The sequence below is a fragment of the Oncorhynchus keta genome, chromosome 27 (genome assembly GCF_023373465.1).
Source record: "Oncorhynchus keta strain PuntledgeMale-10-30-2019 chromosome 27, Oket_V2, whole genome shotgun sequence".
NCBI classification, from domain to species: Eukaryota; Metazoa; Chordata; class Actinopteri; order Salmoniformes; family Salmonidae; genus Oncorhynchus; species Oncorhynchus keta.
The window spans coordinates 14,602,372-14,627,376 of record NC_068447.1 but is presented as its reverse complement, the minus strand read 5'-3'; the positions used below and the strand labels follow the sequence as shown (position 1 = coordinate 14,627,376).

General features: G+C 46.0%; 1 protein-coding gene across 7 annotated transcripts in view; it reads right to left on the bottom strand.

The window, feature by feature from the left end:
• Positions 1–24,285, bottom strand: part of bgnb (biglycan b) — a 28,112-nt gene extending 3,827 nt beyond the window's left edge. Inside the window, exons 1-5 of one of the 7 annotated variants that reach the window (XM_052481796.1) lie at positions 24,028–24,285; positions 7,842–7,866; positions 7,291–7,558; positions 2,036–2,148; positions 64–277 (exon numbers count right to left, since the gene is read on the bottom strand). In XM_052481796.1, coding sequence (XP_052337756.1) covers positions 64–277; positions 2,036–2,148; positions 7,291–7,537 — 574 coding nt within the window. In that variant the 5' untranslated portion in view covers positions 7,538–7,558; positions 7,842–7,866; positions 24,028–24,285. Of the gene's footprint in view, positions 1–63; positions 278–2,035; positions 2,149–7,290; positions 7,559–7,646; positions 7,672–7,703; positions 7,729–7,764; positions 7,790–7,841; positions 7,867–7,914; positions 7,954–23,320; positions 23,467–24,027 lie in introns of those variants that run through there. The other 6 variants (XM_052481798.1, XM_052481795.1, XM_052481799.1 and 3 more) reach the window with 6 other exon arrangements.
• Positions 24,286–25,005: the final 720 nt, after the last annotated feature.

The window sequence follows — 25,005 nt, the reverse complement described above, 5'->3', positions numbered from 1 at the left end:
GTTCAATATGCTGAGGTAATACTGAAGCATTGAATGGCTCTGTAGTCTTTAATGAACTCTGACCTATGCAGTTCATGCTGCCCAGTTCAGAGAAGGCCCCCTCATGGACCTTCTTGATGCGGTTCTCATGGATCCTCAGCTCCACCAGAGACGAGGGCAGGTTCTTGGGGACTCCAGTCAGGAGGTTTCTGGAGAAGTAGAGCTTCTGCATGTGTTTCAGAGGAAGAAAGGCCTTGGGGTGGACCTTGCTGATCTTATTATTCACCAGGGACAGGGCCTGAGAGATGGAAAGAGACAGAGAATGAGAGAGCGAGAGAAGTGAGTAAATAAGCAAGTAAGCTATCTTTGCCCCACCCCCCCCTTCTCTCTCCTAAGTGCCCTAGTTATGTCCAGTCAGTGTCTTTCTCTCTCCTAAGTGCCCTAGTTATGTCCAGTCAGTGTCTTCCTCTCTCCAACCACCCCTTTCTCTTTTCCTCTTCTCTTACTCCAGAGTGTGGCCAGCTTCTGCCTGGAGCTAAAGGGAATATTCTAGCTCACATCCTCTCCTCTCTGCTCCCGGAAAGCCTTCATTTATGCCTGTCGCCCACTCAGAACAGATGACCAAGCCCCATATTGAACATGGCCAGACAGGAAACTCACAACATGAATTAAAACAGTTAACTCTGTGGATGAAGACATTTTCACCATGACTGCCTGCACGACTGCCTGCCTGCACGACTGCCTGCCTGCACGACTGCCTGCAGGGCACGACTGCCTGCCTGCACGACTGCCTGCCTGCACGACTGCCTGCCTGCTGGGTTTTCCATCTGAAACGTATTTCTGTTCAGTTACCTAAGGTGACTGACTGGGAATGTTGTCCTTCCCTGGTGGTTTGTTTAAGTGGTCAATAAAACTGTCTCAGACAAAGAACTTCTGTAGGAGATGAGGGACAGAACTCTGTTCTCTTGAATTGGGCCAATAAAGATGAATTCAAATTAAATGCTCTTTCCCTCTCCGTCTTCAATATATACACCCCCTCTTTCCCTCTCCGTCTTCAATCTATACACCCCCTCTTTCCCTCTCCGTCTTCAATATATACACCCCCTCTTTCCCTCTCCGTCTTCAATCTATACACCCCCTCTTTCCCTCTCCGTCTTCAATATATACACCCCCTCTTTCCCTCTCCGTCTTCAATCTATACACCCCCTCTTTCCCTCTCCGTCTTCAATCTATACACCCCCTCTTTCCCTCTGTCTTCAATCTATACACCCCCTCTTTCCCTCTCCGTCTTCAATCTATACACCCCCTCTTTCCCTCTCCGTCTTCAATCTATACACCCCCTCTTTCCCTCTCAGTCTTCAATCTATACACCCCTCTTTCCCTCTCCGTCTTCAATCTATACACCCCCTCTTTCCCTCTCCGTCTTCAATCTATACACCCCCTTTTCCCTCTCCGTCTTCAATCTATACACCCCCTCTTTCCCTCTCCGTCTTCAATCTATACACCCCCTCTTTCCCTCTCCGTCTTCAATCTATACACCCCCTCTTCCCCTCTCTGTCTTCAATCTATACACCCCCTCTTTCTCTCTCCGTCTTCAATCTATACACCCCCTCTTTCCCTCTCAGTCTTCAATCTATACACCCCCTCTTTCCCTCTCTGTCTTCAATCTATACACCCCCTCTTTCCCTCTCCGTCTTCAATCTATACACCCCCTCTTTCTCTCTCCGTCTTCAATCTATACACCCCCTCTTCCCCTCTCTGTCTTCAATCTATACACCCCCTCTTTCTCTCTCCGTCTTCAATCTATACACCCCTCTTTCCCTCTCAGTCTTCAATCTATACACCCCCTCTTTCCCTCTCCGTCTTCAATCTATACACCCCCTCTTTCCCTCTCTGTCTTCAATCTATACACCCCCTCTTTCCCTCTCCGTCTTCAATCTATACACTCCCTTTTCCCTCTCCGTCTTCAATCTATACACCCCCTCTTTCCCTCTCTGTCTTCAATCTATACACCCCCCCTTTCCCTCTCTCCTCTCCATCTCTCCCTCTCTCTTACGTAGAGGTTGCCAAGGCCTTTGAAGTCGTTCTCCTTCAGCTCAGTGATGCGGTTGTTCTGCAGGTCCAAGAGTTTGGTGTCAGCGGGAATGCCCTTAGGCACTTCAGTCAAACCTGCAAACACACACACACACACACACACACACAGTGTCAGTGGGGATTCATACACATACGGAACAAAAACATACATACACACCCTCACACCCAGATGGGGACACCAGATGTCATCCAGCTGTTTTAGATTTCACTAAGTCCCAAAGGACGTGATTGCAACACCATCAGCAAGATCACATCAAGTAAATTAGGACGACACAGTAGGGCACAACCCTGACACACACACACACACACACACACACACACACACACACACACACACACACACACACACACACACACACACACACACATATGATAAAGAGACTATTCCTTTGGCAATATGAGAGTACAGTTAATTTACTGCAGAGAAACACCTGCTTACAACCAGAGCCCTGATTGGCTCCTCGTTAAGAAAACAGGTCTCTCTGTTCAACTCCAAACTTTAAACCAGAACATGATGTCATTGTCTATCATGCGCAAGAACTCCGGCAGTGACAATATCATTGTAATGGAAGAGTATCTTAAACTGTGGGTTGGACAAACTGGTGTGTTGCAGCCAGTGACTATGATTGTATGATTGTATTACTTTGATCTTTCATCCTACGTGGTACATTCTGGTCCCCAAAAGGATTCTGATTCAACTTCTTATAAACATGATTCAACTCAGTGAACCAGTTTAATGAGACACCATCATTGTTAAGTTGTTTCAGTTCTCAGACGGTCTGATTGGCCAGGCCAACAGAACCAAGCCGCTGCCATGGTTACATCTCATCATGACTAGGACTGTGGGGTCATAACATTTTGTCAGCTGGTTATTGTCATGCAAAAGACTGCTGGTCTCAAGGTACTGTAACGTTAATTAACATAAACACATTTAGCATCTCCAAATACAAACTGCTAATATATGCCTTTTGAACATATCCATTTTAACAAGTCTAATAAAGTCGAATAAATCAGTGATTTATTTTAGGCAGGTCCAAAGAAACATGATATGTTAACAGTTAACAGAATAGGAGTTGGCCTACAACTAACTGTATGTCATCTGGCTAAGCTCCATGCTATAGGCTCGTTCATTTAGCCGACAATATATGCGTATGAGCCCCATGTCATTTTATATTATATGATTTTATAGGAAGAAGAACATAATGGAACATGACTAAATAAAGGATATTTCTCCCATTCTGGACCGAGTGCGCATGTGAAGGCAATAGATTGAGCGTAAAAGTGATATAGGCCACGCTACGCTACATTTAGTTATTTGGCAACTTTAGTTGTTAATTATACAAACCTTACAATGTCTTAGAAATCAAAACATACATGGGCTGCATGATAAAAAGCTCTGTTCCTTGCCTCAGGCTTGCACACACTGTTCTCTCGTCAAGTGATCATCATATTGTCACCCATCAGACTATTCCCAGTGTAATATTGTCTATACCGGAATAGCGAATGGAAGCTTTCCCGCCTGTTGGTTTGGGTAGGCTCCCCCGGTTATTTAACTCCACACATCAACCCCTTTTTTGAGGAAAATGCAGGCTCTAGCTGCGCGACGGGTGCTATTCCGCCCAAACTCTGTATACCATGGGCCCCCCCCAACCCTGTTCCTGCAGCTACCAAGTTCCTAATGTGGGAAACCAAATTAAATCTCTTCGGGAACATGGAAAGTAACATGTTTTCACAACGAAACATATTTCAGCCAGCAGCATACCACCCCGCATCCCACTGCTGGCTTGCTTCTGAAGCTAAGCAGGGTTGGTCCTGGTTGGTCCCTAGATGGCAGACCAGATGCTGCTGGAAGTGATGTTGGAGTGCCATTAGGAGGCACTCTTTCCTCAGGTCTAAAAAATATATATATTCCCTGTGTAGTGTGCAGTCTTTCAGATGGGACGTTGAAAGGGTGTCCTGACTCTCTGTGGTCGCTAAAGATCCCCTGGCATTTATCTTAAGAGTAGTGGTGTTAACCACGGTGTCCTGACTCTCTGTGGTCGCTAAAGATCCCCTGGCATATATCTTAAGAGTAGTGGTGTTAACCACGGTGTCCTGGCTAAATTCTCCAAGCTGTTCCTCATACGGTCACTTAATTATCCCCACTTCTTTCCTCAAATTGATCAATCACAGTGAGGTGAGTTTTAAAAGCACAATATGGTTAATGATAAGTGTTTGATGTGATTGGCTATTGCATTGATATCCGAGTGGTTGGAAGGACAATTGAGTACCAGACCATTAGCGAGTTGGATACTACCAACACATGGTTCTGAGTGCATAAAAGGAGATTACCTTGATTCAACAGTCATGTTGAATTTTACTGCGGTCATGACTCATGAATCACGACCTGCAACCCAGTCCAGCAACCATCATACTGTTGCAACAACCCTCTTACTGCTGGGGACCTAGCAACACCTACTGTTCCCCTGTCACACCCTGACCACATCTGACACAGAGCACAGTACTACACCCTCCTGACCACAACCAGGACACAACACACTGCAACACATTGAACACTACCAATGTCTCTACTCAACATAGAGGATGTTCTGTGTGTCTGAAGAAACCTATTCTTGTCAATATTAGTCATTTTAACACAACTCAAACCCCTCCCTTGACAGAACATGTACCCCCGAAATGCTAAACCAAGCACCGCCCCGAAACGCTAAACCAAGCACCGCCCCGAAACGCTAAACCAAGCACCGCCCCGAAACGCTAAACCAAGCACCGCCCCGAAACGCAAAACCAAGCACCGCCCCGAAACGCTAAACCAAGCACCGCCCCGAAACGCTAAACCAAGCACCGCCCCAAAACGCTAAACCAAGCACCGCCCCGAAACGCTAAACCAAGCACTAAACCAAGCACCGCCCCGAAACGCAAAACCAAGCACGCTAAACCAAGCACCGCCCCGAAACGCAAAACCAAGCACCGCCCCGAAACAAAGTCGTTACCACTGTGCCACACAACTCTCCAGTATGGAGTCACAACCATTTTGCCCAAAACAAAAGCCCATAAAAGCCCATACCAACACCCCACACCCACTCAACAACCCAACCCCAATGTAAACCCCAAACCCCAGCAAAACTCCAATCTGTACCCCCAAATCCTTCCTCTCTAGCCACTACACCTAAACCCCACTACTGATTTCCGCAGAAGATTGGTACACACTCAGAGACAGAGACAGACGCCACAGTCAAAATACATCTGTTCTAAATAAGCACTGACAACTCGCAAATTATACGCTTCCACATTTACTCACTTCAGTAGTCTGGGACAGGAAGTATAGTGTTAGGTGGTGGGATGAAAATGACATGATGATTCAACAAAAGCGAATAAGAAAGTACAGACTATTATTTGCAATATAATAGTTAACTGGAAGATTACTACCATAGATACACACAAAAAAGCAACACATTTGCCCATACAGAAATATAAAGACATACTACACAAACATACACGACGCTCAGACCTACTGCACAGTGCGTGCACACACAAAAATACACACACACAAACACAGTGCATACAGCTACAATGTTCATATTTTGAGATAATAAGCATTTATTTCCAGGCTTGTCATTGGCCTTTGTTGGGACATAGACTGTAAAGTCTTTGAGAGGGCTATAATTTAGGAGAATGGAGGATTATGGTCTGTGAATCTGAGTATTTATATACATTTATATGTGTATGTGTGTGCTTGCGTGTGTTAAGATGTAGGATCTTAATTTGAGCCAGTTTGCTACAGCAGGAAAATAGTCATGCAGCAACAGGAAATGTGAAATATGATGTGGATTATAATTAACTGACATTTTTGTAGGGGTTGATACCTTTTTCGTAAGGGGAAATCAAGTCTAAAATGTCAAAGAAATTAAACCTTTTTTTTCCAGAAGCCTTTTTAAACCTCAAATACACTACAAGTTTTACATTTCCTGCATTGCGTGAACGTTTTCCATGAACAGGATTATCAAATAAAAATCTTACATCTGTATGTGTTCCTTGTTCATTTGAAGGATTAAATCATTTGACACATGATCAATTGAAAATGACGCCTCTGGTCTACTATAGGATCATCGTTGTCATTTGTTTGAGCTCCTGTCTATTTCAGTGTTAATGAAATTGGACATACAACACTGATCTTTCCCAATCCTCTCCACCGAAGCTAAGGATAAACACAAACACATGGCTTCCATCCATTCTTTAGTAACACTCTTCGCTTCTATCTCTCTCATCTTTCCCTCGATTTCCGTTGAACATCCTGTTGTGTGTGTCAAGAAGACCATGAAACAGCTCATTAAAGACCTCAAGGAAATTACACACCGAGCTTTCATCTGGTTCTCTCTCTCTCTCTCTCTCTCTCTCTCTCTCTCTCTCTCTCTCTCTCTCTCTCTCCTCTCTCTCTCTCTCTCTCTCTCTCTCTCACCCTCTCTCTCTCTCCCTACTCTCTCTCTCTGTCTCTCTCTCTGTCTCTCTCTCCCTACTCTCTCTCTCTCTCTCTCTCTCTGTCTCTCTCTCTCACCCTCTCTCTCTGTCTCTCTCTCTGTCTCTCTCTCTGTCTCTCTCTCTCTCTCTCTGTCTCTCTCTCTCTCTCACCCTCTCTCTCTCTCTGTCTCTCTCTGTCTCTCTCTCTGTCTCTCTGTCTCTCTCTCTCTCTCTGTCTCTCTCTCTCTCCCTCTCTCTCTGTCTCTCCCTCTCTCCCTCTCTCTCTCTCTCTCTCTCTCTCTCTCTCTCTCTCTCTCTCTCTCTCCCTCTCTCTCTCTCTCTCTCACCCTCTCTGTCTCTCTCTCACCCTCTCTGTCTCTCTCTCTCTCTCTGTCTCGCTGTCTCTCTCTCTCTCCCTCTCTCTCCCTCTCTCTCACTCTCTCTCACCCTCTCTCCTTCTCTCTCACCCTCTCTCTCTCCCTCTCTCTCTCCTTCTCTCTCACCCTCTCTCTCTCCCTCTCTCTCACCCTCTCTCTCTATCTCTCTCTTTCTCTGTCTCTCTCTCTCTCCCTCTCTCTCCCTCTCTCTCACCCTCTCTCTCTCCCTACTCTCTCTCTCTCTCTGTCTCTCTCTCTGTCTCTCTCTCTCTCTCCCCTCTCTCTCTCTCTCTCTCTCTCTCTCTCTCTCTCTCTCTCTCTCCCTCTCTGTGTCTCTCTCTGTCTCTCTCTGCCTCTTCGGGCTTACGGTGAGACACACACTCACCCAGATCGGAGCATTGCACCACTCTGCGTTGGCACTGGCACCCGAAGGGGCACGAGGGCAGATCAGGGGGGGGCAGCTCCTCTATTGCCGAGCCTTCCTCTTCATCTCTCATCATTGACATCATCCCTCCCACATCGCTGTCCATCGCAAAGTCCCAGAATCCCCTCTGCTCAAAGGGCAGGGCCGACAAGGGGGTGGGCAGCCGCGCGAGACACAGCAGCAACAGGAGAGAAGAGTGGGCCAACATCACGGGACTATACACACACACCTGTGGAAAGAAAGAGAGAGAGAATTAAAAACACACCTAGAGAGAGAGAGTTAAAAATACACCTAGAGAGAGAGAGTTAAAAACATACCTGAAGAGAATATTTAAAAACACTCCTAGAGAGAGAGAGAGAGAGTTAAAAACATACCTGAAGAGAATATTTAAAAACACACCTAGAGAGAGAGAGAGAGAGAGAGTTAAAAATATACCTGAAGAGAATATTTAAAAACACACCTAGAGAGAGAGAGTTAAAAACACACCTAGAGAGAGAGAGTTAAAAATATACCTGAAGAGAATATTTAAAAACACACCTAGAGAGAGAGAGAGAGAGAGAGAGAGAGAGAGAGTTAAAAATATACCTGAAGAGAATATTTAAAAACACATCTAGAGAGAGAGAGTTAAAAACACCCAGAGAGAGAGAGAGTTAAAAACACACCTATATGTCACGCCCTGGTCGTAGTATTTTGTGTTTTTCTTCATGTATTTGGTCAGGCTAGGGTGTGACATGGGTTTTTGTATGTGGTGTGTAGATAGTGCGATTGTAGCTTAGTGTGGTGTTCTAGGTTAGTCTATGGCTGTCTGAAGTGGTTCTCAATCAGAGGCAGGTGTTTATCGTTGTCTCTGATTGGGAACCATATTTAGGTAGCCATATTCTTTGGTTGTATTGTGGGTGATTGTCCTGAGTGTCTTGATGTCCTTGTTAGATGTTAGTTGACACAAGTATAGGCTGTTTTCTGTTTTCGTTTCGTTTATTGTTTTGTAGTGTTTGTGTTTATTCGTGTTTACGTTGTGTGATTAAACATGGATCGCAATATACACGCTGCAGTTTGGTCCGACTCTCCTTCACCATATGAAAACCGTGACAGAATCACCCACCCTACTCGGACCAAGCGGCGTGGTAAACAGCAGTGACGACAGCTGCAGCAAAAGCAGCAGCATGAGAAGGAACAGCAACAGCGAGGTCAGGATTTCGGGACATGGGAGCAGAATCCGGACTACACAACTTGGGAGGAGATAAGACAGGTGGGCGGTCGACCCAGGGAGAGTGCCGGAGCCCGCCTGGGATTCGATGGAGCAGTGCAAGGAGGGCTACAGGAGAATGATGTTGGCGAAGCCAGCACGGCAGTGCGACAGGTACGAGAGGCAGCCCCCCCAAAAAAATTTGGGGGGACAGACGAGGTGTGGTACTAAGCCAGGTAGCAGACCTGAGCTCACGCCTCGTGCTTATTATAAGCAGCGCATTACTGGTCAGGCACCGTGTTATGCGGTTAAGCGCACAGTGTCGCCAGTGCGTGTCCATAGCCCGGTGCGCTATAGGCCAGCCCCCCAAAAGTGCCATGCGAGTGTGGGCATTGAGTCAGGGCGTACGGTGCCTGCTCAGCGGGTCTGGTCGCCGGTACGCAGTTTTGGTCCAGGTTATCCTGCGCCGGCTCTGCGTGCTGTGTCTCCGGGGCGCTGGGAGGGTGCAGTGCGTCCTCTGCCTGCGCTCCGCTCGTGCCGGGCAAATGTGGGAGTGGAGCCTAAGGGAGAGGTGCGTGTAGTAAGCACTAGATCTCCTGTGCTTACCCACAGCCCGGTTCAACCTGTGCCTGCGCTCTGGAGGGTCCGGGCTAGAGTAGTTGTCCAGCCTGGGGAAGTGGTGCCAAGGTTGCTCACCAGAGCTCCAGTGCTCCCCCACAGCCCGGTCCTTCAGGCTCCTCCTAACACCAAGCCTCCTGAAGGTCTCCCCAGCCTGGTGGTTCCTGTGGCAGCCCCACGCACCAGGCTGTCTCTCTGTCTCCTCCCTGCAGGTGGTCCCGCCTGTCCGGCGCTGCTGCCGGAGTCTCCTGCCTGTCCCGAGCTTCTGCCCCTCTGTCCCGAGCTTCTGCCCCTCTGTCCAGAGCTGTCCCTGTGTCCAGTGGGGTCATTGATAAGGGTGGCCATGGTGAGAAAGCCATGGAGGCGGACAATAAGGCGGACTAAGACAATTGTGAAGTGGGGTCCACGTCCCGCGCCAGAGCCGCCACCATGCACAGACGCCCACCCGGACCCTCCCTATTGATTTGAGGTGCATTCGGGAGTCCGCACCTTAGGGGGGGGGGGGGTTCTGTCACGCCCTGGTCGTAGTATTTTGTTTTTCTTCATGTATTTGGTCAGGCCAGGGTGTGACATGGGTTTTTGTATGTGGTGTGTAGATAGTGGGATTGTAGCTTAGTGTGGTGTTCTAGGTTAGTCTATGGCTGTCTGAAGTGGTTCTCAATCAGAGGCAGGTGTTTATCGTTGTCTCTGATTGGGAACCATATTTAGGTAGCCATATTCTTTGGTTGTATTGTGGGTGATTGTCCTGAGTGTCTTGATGTCCTTGTTAGATGTTAGTTGACACAAGTATAGGCTGTTTTCGGTTTTCGTTTCGTTTATTGTTTTGTAGTGTTTGTGTTTATTCGAGTTTACGTTGTGTGATTAAACATGGATCGCAATATACACGCTGCAGTTTGGTCCGACTCTCCTTCACCATATGAAAACCGTGACAGAATCACCCACCCTACTCGGACCAAGCGGCGTGGTAAACAGCAGCGACGACAGCTGCAGCAAAAGCAGCAGCATGAGAAGGAACAGCAACAGCGAGGTCAGGATTTCGGGACATGGGAGCAGAATCCGGACTACACAACTTGGGAGGAGATAAGACAGGTGGGCGGTCGACCCAGGGAGAGTGCCGGAGCCCGCCTGGGATTCGATGGAGCAGTGCAAGGAGGGCTACAGGAGAATGATGTTGGCGAAGCCAGCACGGCAGTGCGACAGGTACGAGAGGCAGCCCCCCAAAAAGAAATTTGGGGGACAGACGATGTGTGGTACTAAGCCAGGTAGCAGACCTGAGCTCACGCCTCGTGCTTATTATAAGCAGCGCATTACTGGTCAGGCACCGTGTTATGCGGTTAAGCGCACGGTGTCGCCAGTGCGTGTCCATAGCCCGGTGCGCTATAGGGCAGCCCCCCAAAAGTGCCATGCGAGTGTGGGCATTGAGTCAGGGCATACGGTGCCTGCTCAGCGGGTCTGGTCGCCGGTACGCAGTTTTGGTCCAGGTTATCCTGCGCCGGCTCTGCGTGCTGTGTCTCCGGGGCGCTGGGAGGGTGCAGTGCGTCCTCTGCCTGCGCTCCGCTCGTGCCGGGCAAATGTGGGAGTGGAGCCTAAGGGAGAGGTGCGTGTAGTAAGCACTAGATCTCCTGTGCTTACCCACAGCCCGGTTCAACCTGTGCCTGCGCTCTGGAGGGTCCGGGCTAGAGTAGTTGTCCAGCCTGGGGAAGTGGTGCCAAGGTTGCTCACCAGAGCTCCAGTGCTCCCCCACAGCCCGGTCCTTCAGGCTCCTCCTAACACCAAGCCTCCTGAAGGTCTCCCCAGCCTGGTGGTTCCTGTGGCAGCCCCACGCACCAGGCTGTCTCTCTGTCTCCTCCCAGCAGGTGGTCCCGCCTGTCCGGCGCTGCTGCCGGAGTCTCCCGCCTGTCCGGCGCTGCTGCCGGAGTCTCCCGCCTGTCCGGCGCTGCTGCCGGAGTCTCCCGCCTGTCCGGCGCTGCTGCCGGAGTCTCCCGCCTGTCCGGCGCTGCTGCCGGAGTCTCCTGCCTGTCCAGAGCTTCTGGCCCTCTGTCCCGAGCTTCTGCCCCTCTGTCCCGAGCTTCTGCCCCTCTGTCCAGAGCTGTCCCTGTGTCCAGTGGGGTCATTGATAAGGGTGGCCATGGTGAGAAAGCCATGGAGGCGGACAATAAGGCGGACTAAGACAATTGTGAAGTGGGGTCCACGTCCCGCGCCAGAGCCGCCACCATGCACAGACGCCCACCCGGACCCTCCCTATTGATTTGAGGTGCATTCGGGAGTCCGCACCTTAGGGGGGGGGGGGTTCTGTCACGCCCTGGTCGTAGTATTTTGTTTTTCTTCATGTATTTGGTCAGGCCAGGGTGTGACATGGGTTTTTGTATGTGGTGTGTAGATAGTGGGATTGTAGCTTAGTGTGGTGTTCTAGGTTAGTCTATGGCTGTCTGAAGTGGTTCTCAATCAGAGGCAGGTGTTTATCGTTGTCTCTGATTGGGAACCATATTTAGGCAGCCATATTCTTTGGTTGTATTGTGGGTGATTGTCCTGAGTGTCTTGATGTTCTTGTTTGATGTTAGTTGACACAAGTATAGGCTGTTTTCGTTTCGTTTATTGTTTTGTAGTGTTCGTGTGTAGTTGTGTTTACGTTTGTTTAAATAAACATGGATCGCAATCGACACGCTGCAGTTTGGTCCGACTCTCCTTCACCACATGAAAACCGTGACACTATAAAAAGAGAGAAATATTGTGATGATGGCTACTTTGAAGATTCTAAAATATGAAATATATTTTGATATGTGTAACACTTTTTTGGTTACTACATGATTCCATATGTGTTATTTAATAGTTTTGATGTCTTCACTATTATTCTACAATGTAGGCAACAGAAGAAGAAAATGGACTGGTGCTGTACATATTACATACACTGTGGTACAGTAAGAGACCAGTTTCTCATATGTCGTCAAGACATGACGACATTGTTATTACAGTGCCATCCAATATCTAAGTAAATAAATTAAATCCCGTTGCTGTCCTGTGAGTGTGGCGTCTCTCTTTATTGTCCTGGTAGTGAGGGCAGATGGCTACTTGGCTGTCAGAAAGCAACGCGCTGCTCCGCCTACCCTGCACTGTGATTCGGTCACACCTAAATACACTCCACTGGCTATACTGGCACTGCAGCTTGCCCTGGCTGCTATGGGTGGCTGACCCAGACAGGGTGTGCTCCTAACAACCACACCTGCAGAGAAGAGAGGGAGGAGAGGAAAATAAAAATCAAGCCAGCATAAACCCATCAAAAAGTCTGGTAAGAAAGTAGGAGGAGGAGGAGGAAGGGTGGAGAAAGTAGGAGGAGGAGGAAGGGTGGATGAAGTATGAGGAGGAGGAAGGGTGGAGAAAGCCTAAGCAGTCAGTTGCACCTGCCAATAAATAAATCCATATTGAGAAGATGGACAGGATGACTTGTGAGAAAGATCATCCTTAGCCTTTGGGACAGAGTGTGTCACAGTATGTTTCCCTCTGACCAACCCCCCCCAAATACAGAAGGGGTGCGTCTGACCAAATAAATGCTCTACAGCCCAAATGGAGGAAAATGTGGAACCATGAACTCCGGAGTCAAACACTTCGTCCATTCATCCAGTCAGGAAAACAGCAGTGTGTGTGTGTGTGTGTGTGTGTGTGTGTGTGTGTGTGTGTGTGTGTGTGTGTGTGTGTGTGTGTGTGTGTGTGTGTGTGTGTTACTGAATGTATCTGTGGGTGCAGAGCCAGGCTCCATGATGTCATTGCTGAGCACACATACTCCTCCTGCTGCTAGTTGAGCTAACCAGGAATGTTACCCACCCACCCTGCCATCACCCTAGTCTACAGCAGTAGAAGCTACTTCCTGCCATCACCCCAGTCTACAGCAGTAGAATCTACTTCCTGCCATCACCCCAGTCGACAGCAGTAGAAGCTACTTCCTGCCATCACCCCAGTTGACAGCAGTAGAAGCTACTTCCTGCCATCACCCCAGTTGACAGCAGTAGAAGCTACTTCCTGCCATCACCCCAGTCGACAGCAGTAGAAAAGGATAAATGGAGAGAAAGCGATACAGAATTGGAGCTGAAGAGAGGCAGAAAGATGGAGAGATGGAAAACGAGAGAGCAGGAGAGTGTGCTAAAAAGAGTGGCACCAGATGTCCTGGTTACCCAGTCAGGTTCATATGTGCGTGTGTGTTTATATACACGCGAGTGCCTCCCCATCACCGAACCCAACCCTCGGGACATGCTGTTCAAGCTCTTCCAGTCTCTCTAACCTGTGCTTGCCGTTTCCAGCCACGCCGGAAATGCACTTGCCTTTCAAGAAGAATTTAAAAGACATGATAATGCTTAGAGTGAAGTCGAGGAACTCACAGTGCCTCAAACTAAAGACTTCACCAAACTGAGCACCCAGGAGAAAAGTGCCTTGGTCAGGGAGGTACCCAAGAAGTCGATGGTCACTCTGACAGAGCTACAGAGTTCCTCTGTAGAGATGGGAGAACCTGACAGAAGAACAACCATCTCTGCAGCACTCAACCAATCAGGCCCTTATGGTAGTGGTCAGACGGAAGCCACTCCTCACGAAAAGGCACGACAGCCCGCTTAGAGTTTGCCAAAAGGCACCTAAAGGACTATCAGACCATGATTCTATGGTCTGATGAAACCTAGATTGAAATCTTTGGCCTGAATGCCAAGCGTCACGTCTGGAGGAAACCTGGCACCATCCCAATGATGAAGCATGGTGGTGGCAGCGTCATGCTGTGGGGATGTTTTTCAGCAGCAGGGACTGGGAGACTAGTCAGGATCAAGGGAAAGATGAACGGAGCCAAGTACAGAGAGATCCTTGAATAAAAACTGCTCTAGAGCGCTTGAACCTGATCAAACATCTCTGGAGAGACCTGGAAATAACTGCAGCGAAGCTCCACATCCAACCTGACAGAGCTTGAAAGGATATACAGAGAAGAATGGGAGAAACTCACCAAATACAGGTGTGCCAAGCTTGTAGCGTCATACCCAAGAAGACTTGAGGCTGAGTAAAGGATCTGAATACTTATGTAAATGTGATATTTCAGCTTTTCAATTTTTATTAATGAGGTAAAAAAAAATTGTTTAATGTTTTTGCTTTGTCAATAATAGGTATTGTGTGTAGATTGATGAGGGAAACAAATATTAGAATATATTTTAGAATAAGGCTGTAACGTAACAAAATGTGGAAAAACTCAAGTAGTCTGAATACTTTCCGAATGACTTCAACATTTTTTGTATTAATTTAAAATGGATTAAATGTATATGTTTGGTCACTGCCCTACAAACAATATCCCATAATGTATTATGTTGCCATGACTTCCGTCGAAGTCGGCTCCTCTCCTTGTTCGGGCGGCGGTCGACGTCACCGGCATTCTAGCCATCGCCACTCCATTTTTCACATCTTCATTTGTCTGGTTTTCATACACACCTGGTTTTCATATATCCATTTGTCTGGTTTTCACACACACCTGGTTTTCATATATCCATTTGTCTTGTTTTCATACACACCTGGTTTTCATATATCCATTTGTCTGGTTTTCATACACACCTGGTTTTCATATATCCATTTTTACATTTACATTTACATTTAAGTCATTTAGCAGACGCTCTTATCCAGAGCGACTTACAAATTGGTGCATTCACCTTATGACATCCAGTGGAACAGCCACTTTACAATAGTGCATCTAAATCTTTTAAGGGGGGGGGGGGTGAGAAGGATTACTTTATCCTATCCTAGGTATTCCTTAAAGAGGTGGGGTTTCAGGTGTCTCCGGAAGGTGGTTTGACTCCGCTGTCCTGGCGTCGTGAGGGAGTGTGTTCCACCATTGGGGAGCCAGAGCAGCGAACAGTTTTGACTGGGCTGAGCGGGAACTGTACTTCCTCAGTGGTAGGGAGGCGAGCAGGCCAGAGGTGGATGAACGCAGTGCCCTTGTTTGGGTGTAGGGCCTGATCAGAGCCTGGAGGTACTGAGGTGCCGTTCCCCTCACAGCTCCGTAAGCAAGCACCATGGTCTTGTAGCGGATGCGAGCTTCAACTGGAAGCCAGTGGAGAGAGCGGAGGAGCGGGGTGACGTTTGTCTTGTCTGGTTTTCATACACACCTGGTTTTCATATATCCATTTGTCTTGTCTTGTTTTCATACACACCTGGTTTTCATATATCCATTTGTCTTGTCTGGTTTTCATACACACCTGGTTTTCATATATCCATTTGTCTTGTCTGGTTTTCATACACACCTGGTTTTCATATATCCATTTGTCTTGTTTTCATACACACCTGGTTTTCATATATCCATTTGTCTTGTTTTCATACACACCTGGTTTTCATATATCCATTTGTCTTGTCTGGTTTTCATACAAACCTGGTTTTCATATATCCATTTGTCTTGTCTGGTTTTCATACAAACCTGGTTTTCATATATCCATTTGTCTTGTTTTCATACACACCTGGTTTTCATATATCCATTTGTCTTGTTTTCATACACACCTGGTTTTCATATATCCATTTGTCTTGTTTTCATACACACCTGGTTTTCATATATCCATTTGTCTTGTCTGGTTTTCATACACACCTGGTTTTCGTATATCCATTTGTCTTGTCTGGTTTTCATACACACCTGGTTTTCATTTCCCCAACCAATCTACCTGTATTTATCCCTCTGTTTCCCATCATGCTTTGTGTGTATTGTTTTCATGTCATGCGATGTTCTTTAGCGCTTATACTTTATTGTTCTGTGTTTTTGAGTGTGTTTGTTTTGTTGTGCTCCCGGTTTGGAACTTGAATAAAGTGGTGCTTCATTTATCCCACTCTGCTCTCCTGCACCTGACTTCGCCTTTAGACACAACTTGACATGTGTTTTTAGACATTTTTACTAATTAATAAAAAATGAAAAGCTGAAATGTCTTGAGTCAATAAGTATTCAATTCCTTACTTATGACAAGCCTACATGAGTTCAGGAGTAAAACTGTGCATAACAAGTCACATAATGTGTTGCATGGACTCAGGGAGGAAGGAAACTGCTTTACAAGCATGGAGGTGGCTGCATCATGTTATCGGTATACTTGTAATCGATAAGGACTAGGGAGTTCAGGATAAAAAAGAAATGGTGTGGAGCTAAGCACAGGCAAAATCCTAGAGGAAAACCTGGTTCAGTCTGCTTTCCACCAGACACTGGGAGATGAATTCACCTTTCAGCAGGACAATAACCTAAAGCACAGGGTCAAATCTACACTGGAGTTGCTTACCAAGAAGACAGTGAATGTTCCTGAGTTGCCGAGTTAAAGTTTTGACATAAATCTACTTTAAAATCTCTCCCAAGACCTGAAAATGGTTCTCTAGGAATGATCAACAACCAATTTGACAGATCTTGAAGAATTTTGAACAGAATAATGGGAAAATGTTGCACAATCCAGGTGTGGGAAGTTCTTAGAGATTTACCCAGAAAGACTCAGTTAACCTCCAACAACAACTGCTCCCCTGGTGCTGAAGATGTCAATTCATCCTAAAGAATCTATTGACGCACCCGCCCGTCAGTTTAAGTAACATGAGAAAAATAAAAGCTAGTTTAAGCTAGAGATATCTGTGTTCTGTATGGTCTGTGTCTCAATCCACAGCATCCACCAATGTCGGCCTTCCCCATCTGCGTTGGAAGGTGGCCGAGCCACAGCGGTGTTTGTCAGACCATGAGACCCGTCTGCGTTGGAAGGTGGCCGAGCCACAGCGGTGTTTGTCAGACCATGAGACCCGTCTGCGTTGGAAGGTGGCCGAGCCACAGCGGTGTTTGTCAGACCATGAGACCCGTCTGCGTTGGAAGGTGGCCGAGCCACAGCGGTGTTTGTCAGACCATGAGACCCGTCTGCGTTGGAAGGTGGCCGAGCCACAGCGGTGTTTGTCAGACCATGAGACATCCCAAAAATCGTTCTTCTCACGAAAACGTCTGAAGCGTCAGACGGTTTGGCAAACTATTATGACCACTCTATGCAAAGGAGAGACCCTAACGAACACGATGGCGTTCTCTGTTTTGCTCTATGACCCCTACATGTGGCATGGGACTGGTCTGAAGGTAACCCATACGAACACATGGAAGAATGGAGATAAGACCTTAAATACAGTATGTGTCCAAAAAAAACAAAAATATTGAATGGGCTTTCTTATATCTCCTAGATAAAGGACAGACACTTCAAAACCTTATTCCTTAGGATTTATTTTTTGACTGTCTTTTTTTTGTGCCATTTATGAATTTGTTATACAATGTATTTCTATTGGCTATAGTAGTACAAGCCTAATTAAATATTTGATCAAATATTTTGTCAAATTTTTGGGGGGATACCATAAAGGGGTCCTAAAATTCTAAATCAAATAGCTAAATGATCCATAGTACACGGACACACACATTTCAGTTGAATGCATTCAGTTGTGTGACTAGGTATCCCCTTCCCTATCTTCATTCAGTTCCCACTTTTCCTATAGTAAGATCATCTTAATGGGAGCTGAATGATGCCTGCTGGGTATCTAAGTTTCTGTCAGTCTACCGGCCCTCTACATGTCCAGGCCAAGCCAGCCATGTTTCATTCAGCAGTATGGTATAATTTGGCTGCTATTTTTACCAATTTGACCAGACTGCAGAGTTGGGTTTTTTGACATCCAGGATCCTGGCCAGTCTGCATCATGGAAAAGCATTAGCTGTTTCCTGGGTGTTTATGTCTCTGGATTGTCTGGGATCCTTTTTACTGGGATTCTCTAACCCAGTAACCCTTATATACACTTTCTCTCTCTCTCTCTCTCTCTCTCTCTCTCTCTCTCTCTCTCTCTCTCTCTCTCTCTCTCTCTCTCTCTCTGTCTGTGTGTCTGTCTGTCTGTCTCTCTCTCTCTCTGGAATTCCCCTCCTTGTCCAAGTGTCTATCATCATGGTTATGTCTACATTTTGTGTTCTGTGTCTGAGGTTGTTTGTTTGATTCTAACAGGTACAAACCCATATGCCCTAGACACTAGTGGGGGACTTCCCTCCACCCCACTCTATACTTCTACTCTCTGTCTGTCTGTCTGTCTGTCTGTCTGTCTGTCTGTCTGTCTGTCTGTCTGTCTGTCTGTCTGTCTGTCTCTCCTTCTCTCATTTTATTTTTCTCTCCTCTCTGCTCTGCTCGCCTATCATTTGTTTTATTACAACAATCATGGTGAGAAGACAGAAATGAGTGAAAATGGAGACAGAGACAGAGAGGGAAAGGAGGACAGAGAGAGAGAGAGAGAGTTTATTTATTTTCTCTTTTTTACAACACTGTATATAGACATAATATGACATTTGAACTGTCTTGATTCTTTTGGAACTTTCACTTGCTTTAGCAATGTAAACATGTTTTCCATGCCAATAAAGCCCCTTGAATTGAATTGATAGAAAGGGAAAAGAGGATAGAGACAGAGAGACAGAGAAGTGGGAAATAGGACAGAGACAGGGAGAGAGGGGGGCAGAGACAGAGAGATTGAGAGAGGGAAAGAGGACAGAGAGAGAGAGAGAGAGAGAGAAAGAAAAGAGGACAGAGAGAGAGAGAAAGAGAGAGAGGAGGAAAAGAGGACAGAGAGAGAGAGAAAGAGAGAGAGAAGGAAAAGAGGACAGAGAGAGAGAGAAAGAGAGAGAGAAGGAAAAGAGGACAGAGAGAGAGAAAGAGAGAGAGAAGGAAAAGAGGACAGAGAGAGAGAGAGAAGGAAAAGAGGACAGAGAGAGAGAGAAAGAGAGAGAGAAGGAAAAGACAGAGACAGAGAGAGAGAAAGAGAGAGAGAAGGAAAAGAGGACAGAGAGAGAGAAAGAGAGAGAGAAGGAAAAGAGGACAGAGAGAGAGAAAGAGAGAGAGAAGGAAAAGAGGACAGAGAGAGAGAGAAAGAGAGAGAGAAGGAAAAGAGGACAGAGAGAGAGAAAGATAGAGAGAAGGAAAAGAGGACAGAGAGAGAGAGAGAAAGAGAGAGAGAAGGAAAAGAGGACAGAGAGAGAGAAAGAGAGAGAGAAGAAAAAGAGGACAGAGAGAGAGAAAGAGAGAGAGAAGGAAAAGAGGACAGAGAGAGAGAGAAAGAAAGAGAGAGAGAAGGAAAAGAGGACAGAGAGAGAGAGAAAGAGAGAGAGAGGGAAAAGAGGACAGAGAGAGAGAGAGAGAAAGAGAGAGAGAATGAAAAGAGGACAGAGAGAGAGAAAGAGAGAGAGAAGGAAAAGAGGACAAAGAGAGAGAAAGAGAGAGAGAAGGAAAAGAGGACAGAGAGAGAGAAAGAAGGAAAAGAGGACAGAGAGAGAGAAAGAGAGAGAAGAAAAAGAGGACAGAGAGAGAGAGAGAAAGAGAGAGAGAAGGAAAAGAGGACAGAGAGAGAGAGAAAGAAAGAGAGAGGAAGGAAGAGGACAGAGAGAGAGAGAGAGAGAAAGAGAGAGAGAGGGAAAAGAGGACAGAGAAAGAGAGAGAGAAAGAGAGAGAGAATGAAAAGAGGACAGAGAGAGAGAAAGAGAGAGAGAAGGAAAAGAGGACAGAGAGAGAGAAAGAGAGAGAGAAGGAAAAGAGGACAGAGAGAGAGAGAGAGAGAGAGAGAGAGAGAAGGAAAAGAGGACAGAGAGAGAGAGAAAGAGAGAGAGGGAAAAGAGGACAGAGAGAGAGAAAGAGAGAGAGAAGGAAAAGAGGACAGAGAGAGAGAGAAAGAGAGAGAGAGAGAAGGAAAAGAGGACAGAGAGAGAGAGAGGGGGGGCAGAGACAGAGAGATCGAGAGAGGGAAAAGAGGACAGAGAGAGAGAAAGAGAGAGAGAAGGAAAAGAGGACAGAGAGAGAGAGAGAAAGAGAGAGGGAGAGAAAGGAAAAGAGGACAGAGAGAGAGAGGGGGGAATAGGACAGAGACGGAGAGAGGGGGGGCAGAGACAGAGAGATCGAGAGAGGGAAAAGAGGACAGAGAGAGAGAGAAAGAGAGAGAGAGCAGGGGGGGGATCGAACAGAGAAAGAGAGAGAGGGGGGGAAATAGGACAGAGACAGAGAGACAGAGAGAGGGGGGGGGGAGTAGAGGACCGGAGCGATAGAGAGGGAAAAGGGCAAGGACTAACATCTGAGACAAAAAGGAAGCCAGTGATAGCTTTGAGTATCGCATGTCTCCAGCATGGTCATTGGATGTTTAAGTTTCCCACACACCAAACACAACCCAGTCTACACGTATCTTTACATTTCCTATATGAACAATCCATCAAGCAAGTGTTGCATGTCAACACTCCCATCCACCACAATGGCTTCCCAGTCAGTGAGATTCCCACATGACAACCACTCTGACAACCACTCTCGACATAAAACCAACGCACCCCCACTACAGAGAGGCTAGAAAGAGGGAGTACCACACATCATCTGCTGACTGAAGCTAAAGAGAGACCTCGTTAAATTCCCTCCAGAATCAAAGCTTTTCAGACATTCCCCCAACAAGATACAGTGCCTTGCTAATTCATTTGAGATTAGGGCATAGAGTATAGCTGGATCTCCGCAACAAATGGCATGTATAGAAAAACACACACGAGATTTAACTAACATCTTAACTGATTGAATCAGGTGTGTAAGTGCTCGGCTGTAACAACAACCTGCACACGCACACCCTGTAGGTCTCCAATACCAGGATTTTTTTTTTTTTACCTTTATTTAACCAGGCAAGTCAGTTAAGAACAAATTCTTATTTTCAATGACGGCCTAGGAACAGTGGGTTAACTGCCTGTTCAGGGGAAGAACGACAGATTTGTACCTTGTCAGCTCAGAGATTTGAACTTGCAACCTTTTGGTTATTAGTCCAACACTCTAACCACTAGGCTACCCTGCAGATAACTGTGTCAGATAACTGTGTCAGGAAGTTCAACGTGCACATTATGAACCAATCAACCTCTCCTCCATTCATCGTACTGGCAGTCCTGCAAGGCAAGGTGGGGCAGGAGGGGTTGCCAACAGCTGACTGCTAGAAGTGGAATAATGGTGTATTGGCTCTGGCCACGTCAACACTCACAGCCTATTAATATCATATGGAGGAGGCAGGGCGTGAGACACAGCATGCTGAGTTGGCATGAAAAGCTTCATCAGGGTTAACGTTGGGCTGTTTGGCAGCACTTTTAAATTGCCCTCTGTTCTCTTTCTCAACGCTTCTTTTTTCTCTCTTTCCGGTCCCCACTCCTCTCATTTCCTCACGCGGTGCCCCCCTTCCATGCCACCACCACTGTGTTCCCATACACCCTCAAAAAACCTTCGCTTGAAAAACAAGAAAAAAGTGTCAATAGTACTGTTTGTCCATCTTGAGATGCCGTAGCCATTATACACTTCCTCAAAATAGTCTGAATTCATCTAATATAACTCAAGAAATCTGTCATTAATTTTGACATTTTTTGCTGAGAAAATCTTAGCCACGCAATTTTACATCTAACTAGGATGTTTGGTGGAGTATTTCTCAAGTGAAAAAAATGTGCATGAAAATGAGTCGTCTATCGTTGAATGACAACAAACACATAATTGAAGAATCCCTACTGTTGACCAATCACCGACGAAGCGGCACAGACTTCGGCTTCTGAACTTCGGCTTGCCTCAAGAAGAAATGTAGTGTTCACAAACAGACGAAAAAACCCTTTCCGAAGGCCGCAACAAAAACAAAACGTCAGAAAATGTTGTCATAATATATGCACAAACGGTTCTGAAATGTTTCAGATGGGAAGCGTTTAGCACACACAACCAGTCCTGACTGCTAGGACCTACTAGGCGGGTCTGGGACAGGGACTCGGGTGGAGTTAACTAGGCCTGCAGCTGTAATTTGGTGACTGGTGTCCCTAAAAAAGGATTTCTCTGGCAGCTTTTCTGCTGCCGCCAGGCTTGGATGTGGCAACCAGCTAAACACAGCCGAGACCAGGCCTAACTACACAATACGAACACAGAGCTGTGTAGAGAAGATCACAGGCCTAACTAGCTGAAATCAGAACTAAACAGAACATAGGCCCCAGGCTACTGGTAAACATTTCTCTTGGCTGAACTGTAGGACTACCCTGTGAAAACCCTGAATACACATTTATATCAGAGTGGCACATGAAAAACAGGCTTGATTGACAGACTTCAAAACCATGGTTGTAACCAAGGCAAGGGTATAGTTATCCTACTGAAAACCTTATAGGCTAAGCTTCCTTTTCAATAAAACCCAATAGGCAAGGCTTCCTTTTCAATAAAACCCAATAGGCAAGGCTTCCTTTTCAATAAAACCCAATAGGCAAGGCTTCCTTTTCAATAAAACCCAATAGGCAAGGCTTGCTTTTCAATTTAACCCAATAGGCAAGGCTTGCTTTTCAATAAAACCCAATAGGCAAGGCTTCCTTTTCAATAAAACCCAATAGGCAAGGCTTCCTTTTCAATAAAACCCAATAGGCAAGGCTTCCTTTTCAATAAAACCCAATAGGCAAGGCTTCCTTTTCAATAAAACCCAATAGGCAAGGCTTCCTTTTCAATAAAACCCAATAGGCAAGGCTTGCTTTTCAATAAAACCCAATAGGCAAGGCTTCCTTTTCAATAAAACCCAATAGGCAAGGCTTGCTTTTCAATAAAACCCAATAGGCAAGGCTTCCTTTTCAATAAAACCCAATAGGCTAGGCTTCCTCTCACTAAAACCCCAGACACCACAAGTCCAATTATGGCTTAGATTAAACAGCATTCACTACCTCTCTTCATATACCACCAACGTATAACCATGTGGCCCACGGGTGAAGGTGAAAGGGGACACAGACAGACCAGACTGGCTGACAACAGATACAGAGAGGCAGTCAATTCATTTGACATGACATAGTGTCAAACCATTGGTATTAGTGTAGACCTACTCCTCCTTTGAGATGCGTCCTTGTATCCACAGTGACTCAGAGTTAAATGGCTTGGTATAAATGGGGCCCTTATATGTGGTAGGCCATGTGGCATTAAACCATACAGCTGGACATGATGTCATCAACGTGAGACAGAATGAGCTCAGACAAGAAATCACCACCTGTTGCTAATGCCACATACACAGACTGGTACATGGTCACGCACATGTAGACCAGACACCAGCACACAGAGATAATTCAATGAAACAACAACAACAATTATAATGCCATCCCACAAAATCATCCAAAATCCATCAGAAGACCATCTAAAAAACATCAAAAACATTTCCAACCGTGGGTTAAAGACAGAGGGCAGCAGTCTCTTAAAGGTCCACGGAGTTACAGGGTAGCACCATAGCGGGCTGACTTGATTGGCACGTTTGACTGCAATTATTCTCTCAAAATGATGATGCCGGTAGGGCATAAAAATCCCAGCTATAAATACTTATAAATACCACAATCAGAGTGCGCCGAAAGGAGAGATTTAAAAAAAAAAAAAAAGAACGCTCTGGGGAATGGGGAAAAAATAAACTTCGATCTGAGTCCAATGGACTTGAGGGTGAACGGGGTGAGCGCCCAAGGTCCTTATAATTATCTATAATACTAAAGACACAACGTTCATAAATTCTACACCGCTCCGTGGCGCCATCTATTGAACATAACTGACAGAGCATTCTCGATCATAATACATCATATTTGTTTGAGTGTCTGATGCAGGAGGCACGCCGCGGAACGAACGGCGCAGCAGGTTGTATGTAGTGTAAACCAAAACGTTACACCACAGGAAAATTAACACAATTGTATGTATCCGGAGCATTAGAAATGATCTACCCAATTCGGACTGCATTGTTGAAAATAGATTACTCAACTCAACTTTCCTTTACATAATAGTGTTCTAGCATCAACAAAAAATACCCACATTTCTTTGCACCCAAGTAAAATAGCCTATTTTCATAAACAAATGAAAAGTATTGGTTTTACAAGAATCGTGTCATCTTACCTTCAGTTCAAAAATGAATCTATAATCTCCAACTCAATTGGATGGTCTGAGATTTTCTCCTTATTTAGGATGTCAGTGCGTCGGTTTTTCTTGAGAGAAAAGTCAAACTGATAATTGTCATGACATTTAGGAATGTATGTAGCCTATTGTCCTTGCCCCTATCAGACAGCGATTATAGTGACCCAGCCCGTGAGTGCCAACGGTGTCGGAACAGTCAACTCGCTCCAGAAGCAAGGAATTGACTAAAAGATGGGGGGGTAGAGCTCAAAAGTAACAGAGTGTGTGTGCGAGAGAGATGGAGAGAGAGAGAGAGGGAGGGAGGGAGGGAGAGGAAGAGGGAGTTTGCTATTTGACAAAATGGAAAGGTTAGCAGCAAATATATTTTAGAACATGTGTGCATTCCTTTAACTCGCGCGCAAATGTAATGATGGACTCCCACACCTTGATCCCGAGGCAGGTGAGGGAATAAACTACCTGCCGTCAGATTCCTCATAACCACTCGCTTCCATGGATCGGGATGTATTCATGTCAAATGATCACTCTGGGGGGAAAAAAGTTAAATAATTTCACGTTCTATTTTAAAATCATGTAGCCTAAGCTAAATGGGGTGTGCAATGGTTCCCAGCCTTTTCCTTTCTGGACCACCAAATAATGTCAAAGTCAATTGAGGACCACCATTCACATAATATCTTGGCGGTCATTTTTTTCTTAATTTTAGCAGTGAATGTAACAAAGGCCTATTGTTATAATAAACGATTTGCATTGTGAAAAGTAATATAATATTGCATATAATACCATGAATAATCCCAAAATCCTGTTAAAGAAAAATATGATTTTTTTTGTATCAATCAGCAACAACAAAAAAACACCTGCAGAGTCCCACAGGAGGCTGCTGAGGGAATAACAGGCTCATAATGATGGCTGTAATGGAGCCAATGGAATGGCAACAAACACCTGTAGAGTCCCACAGGAGGCTGC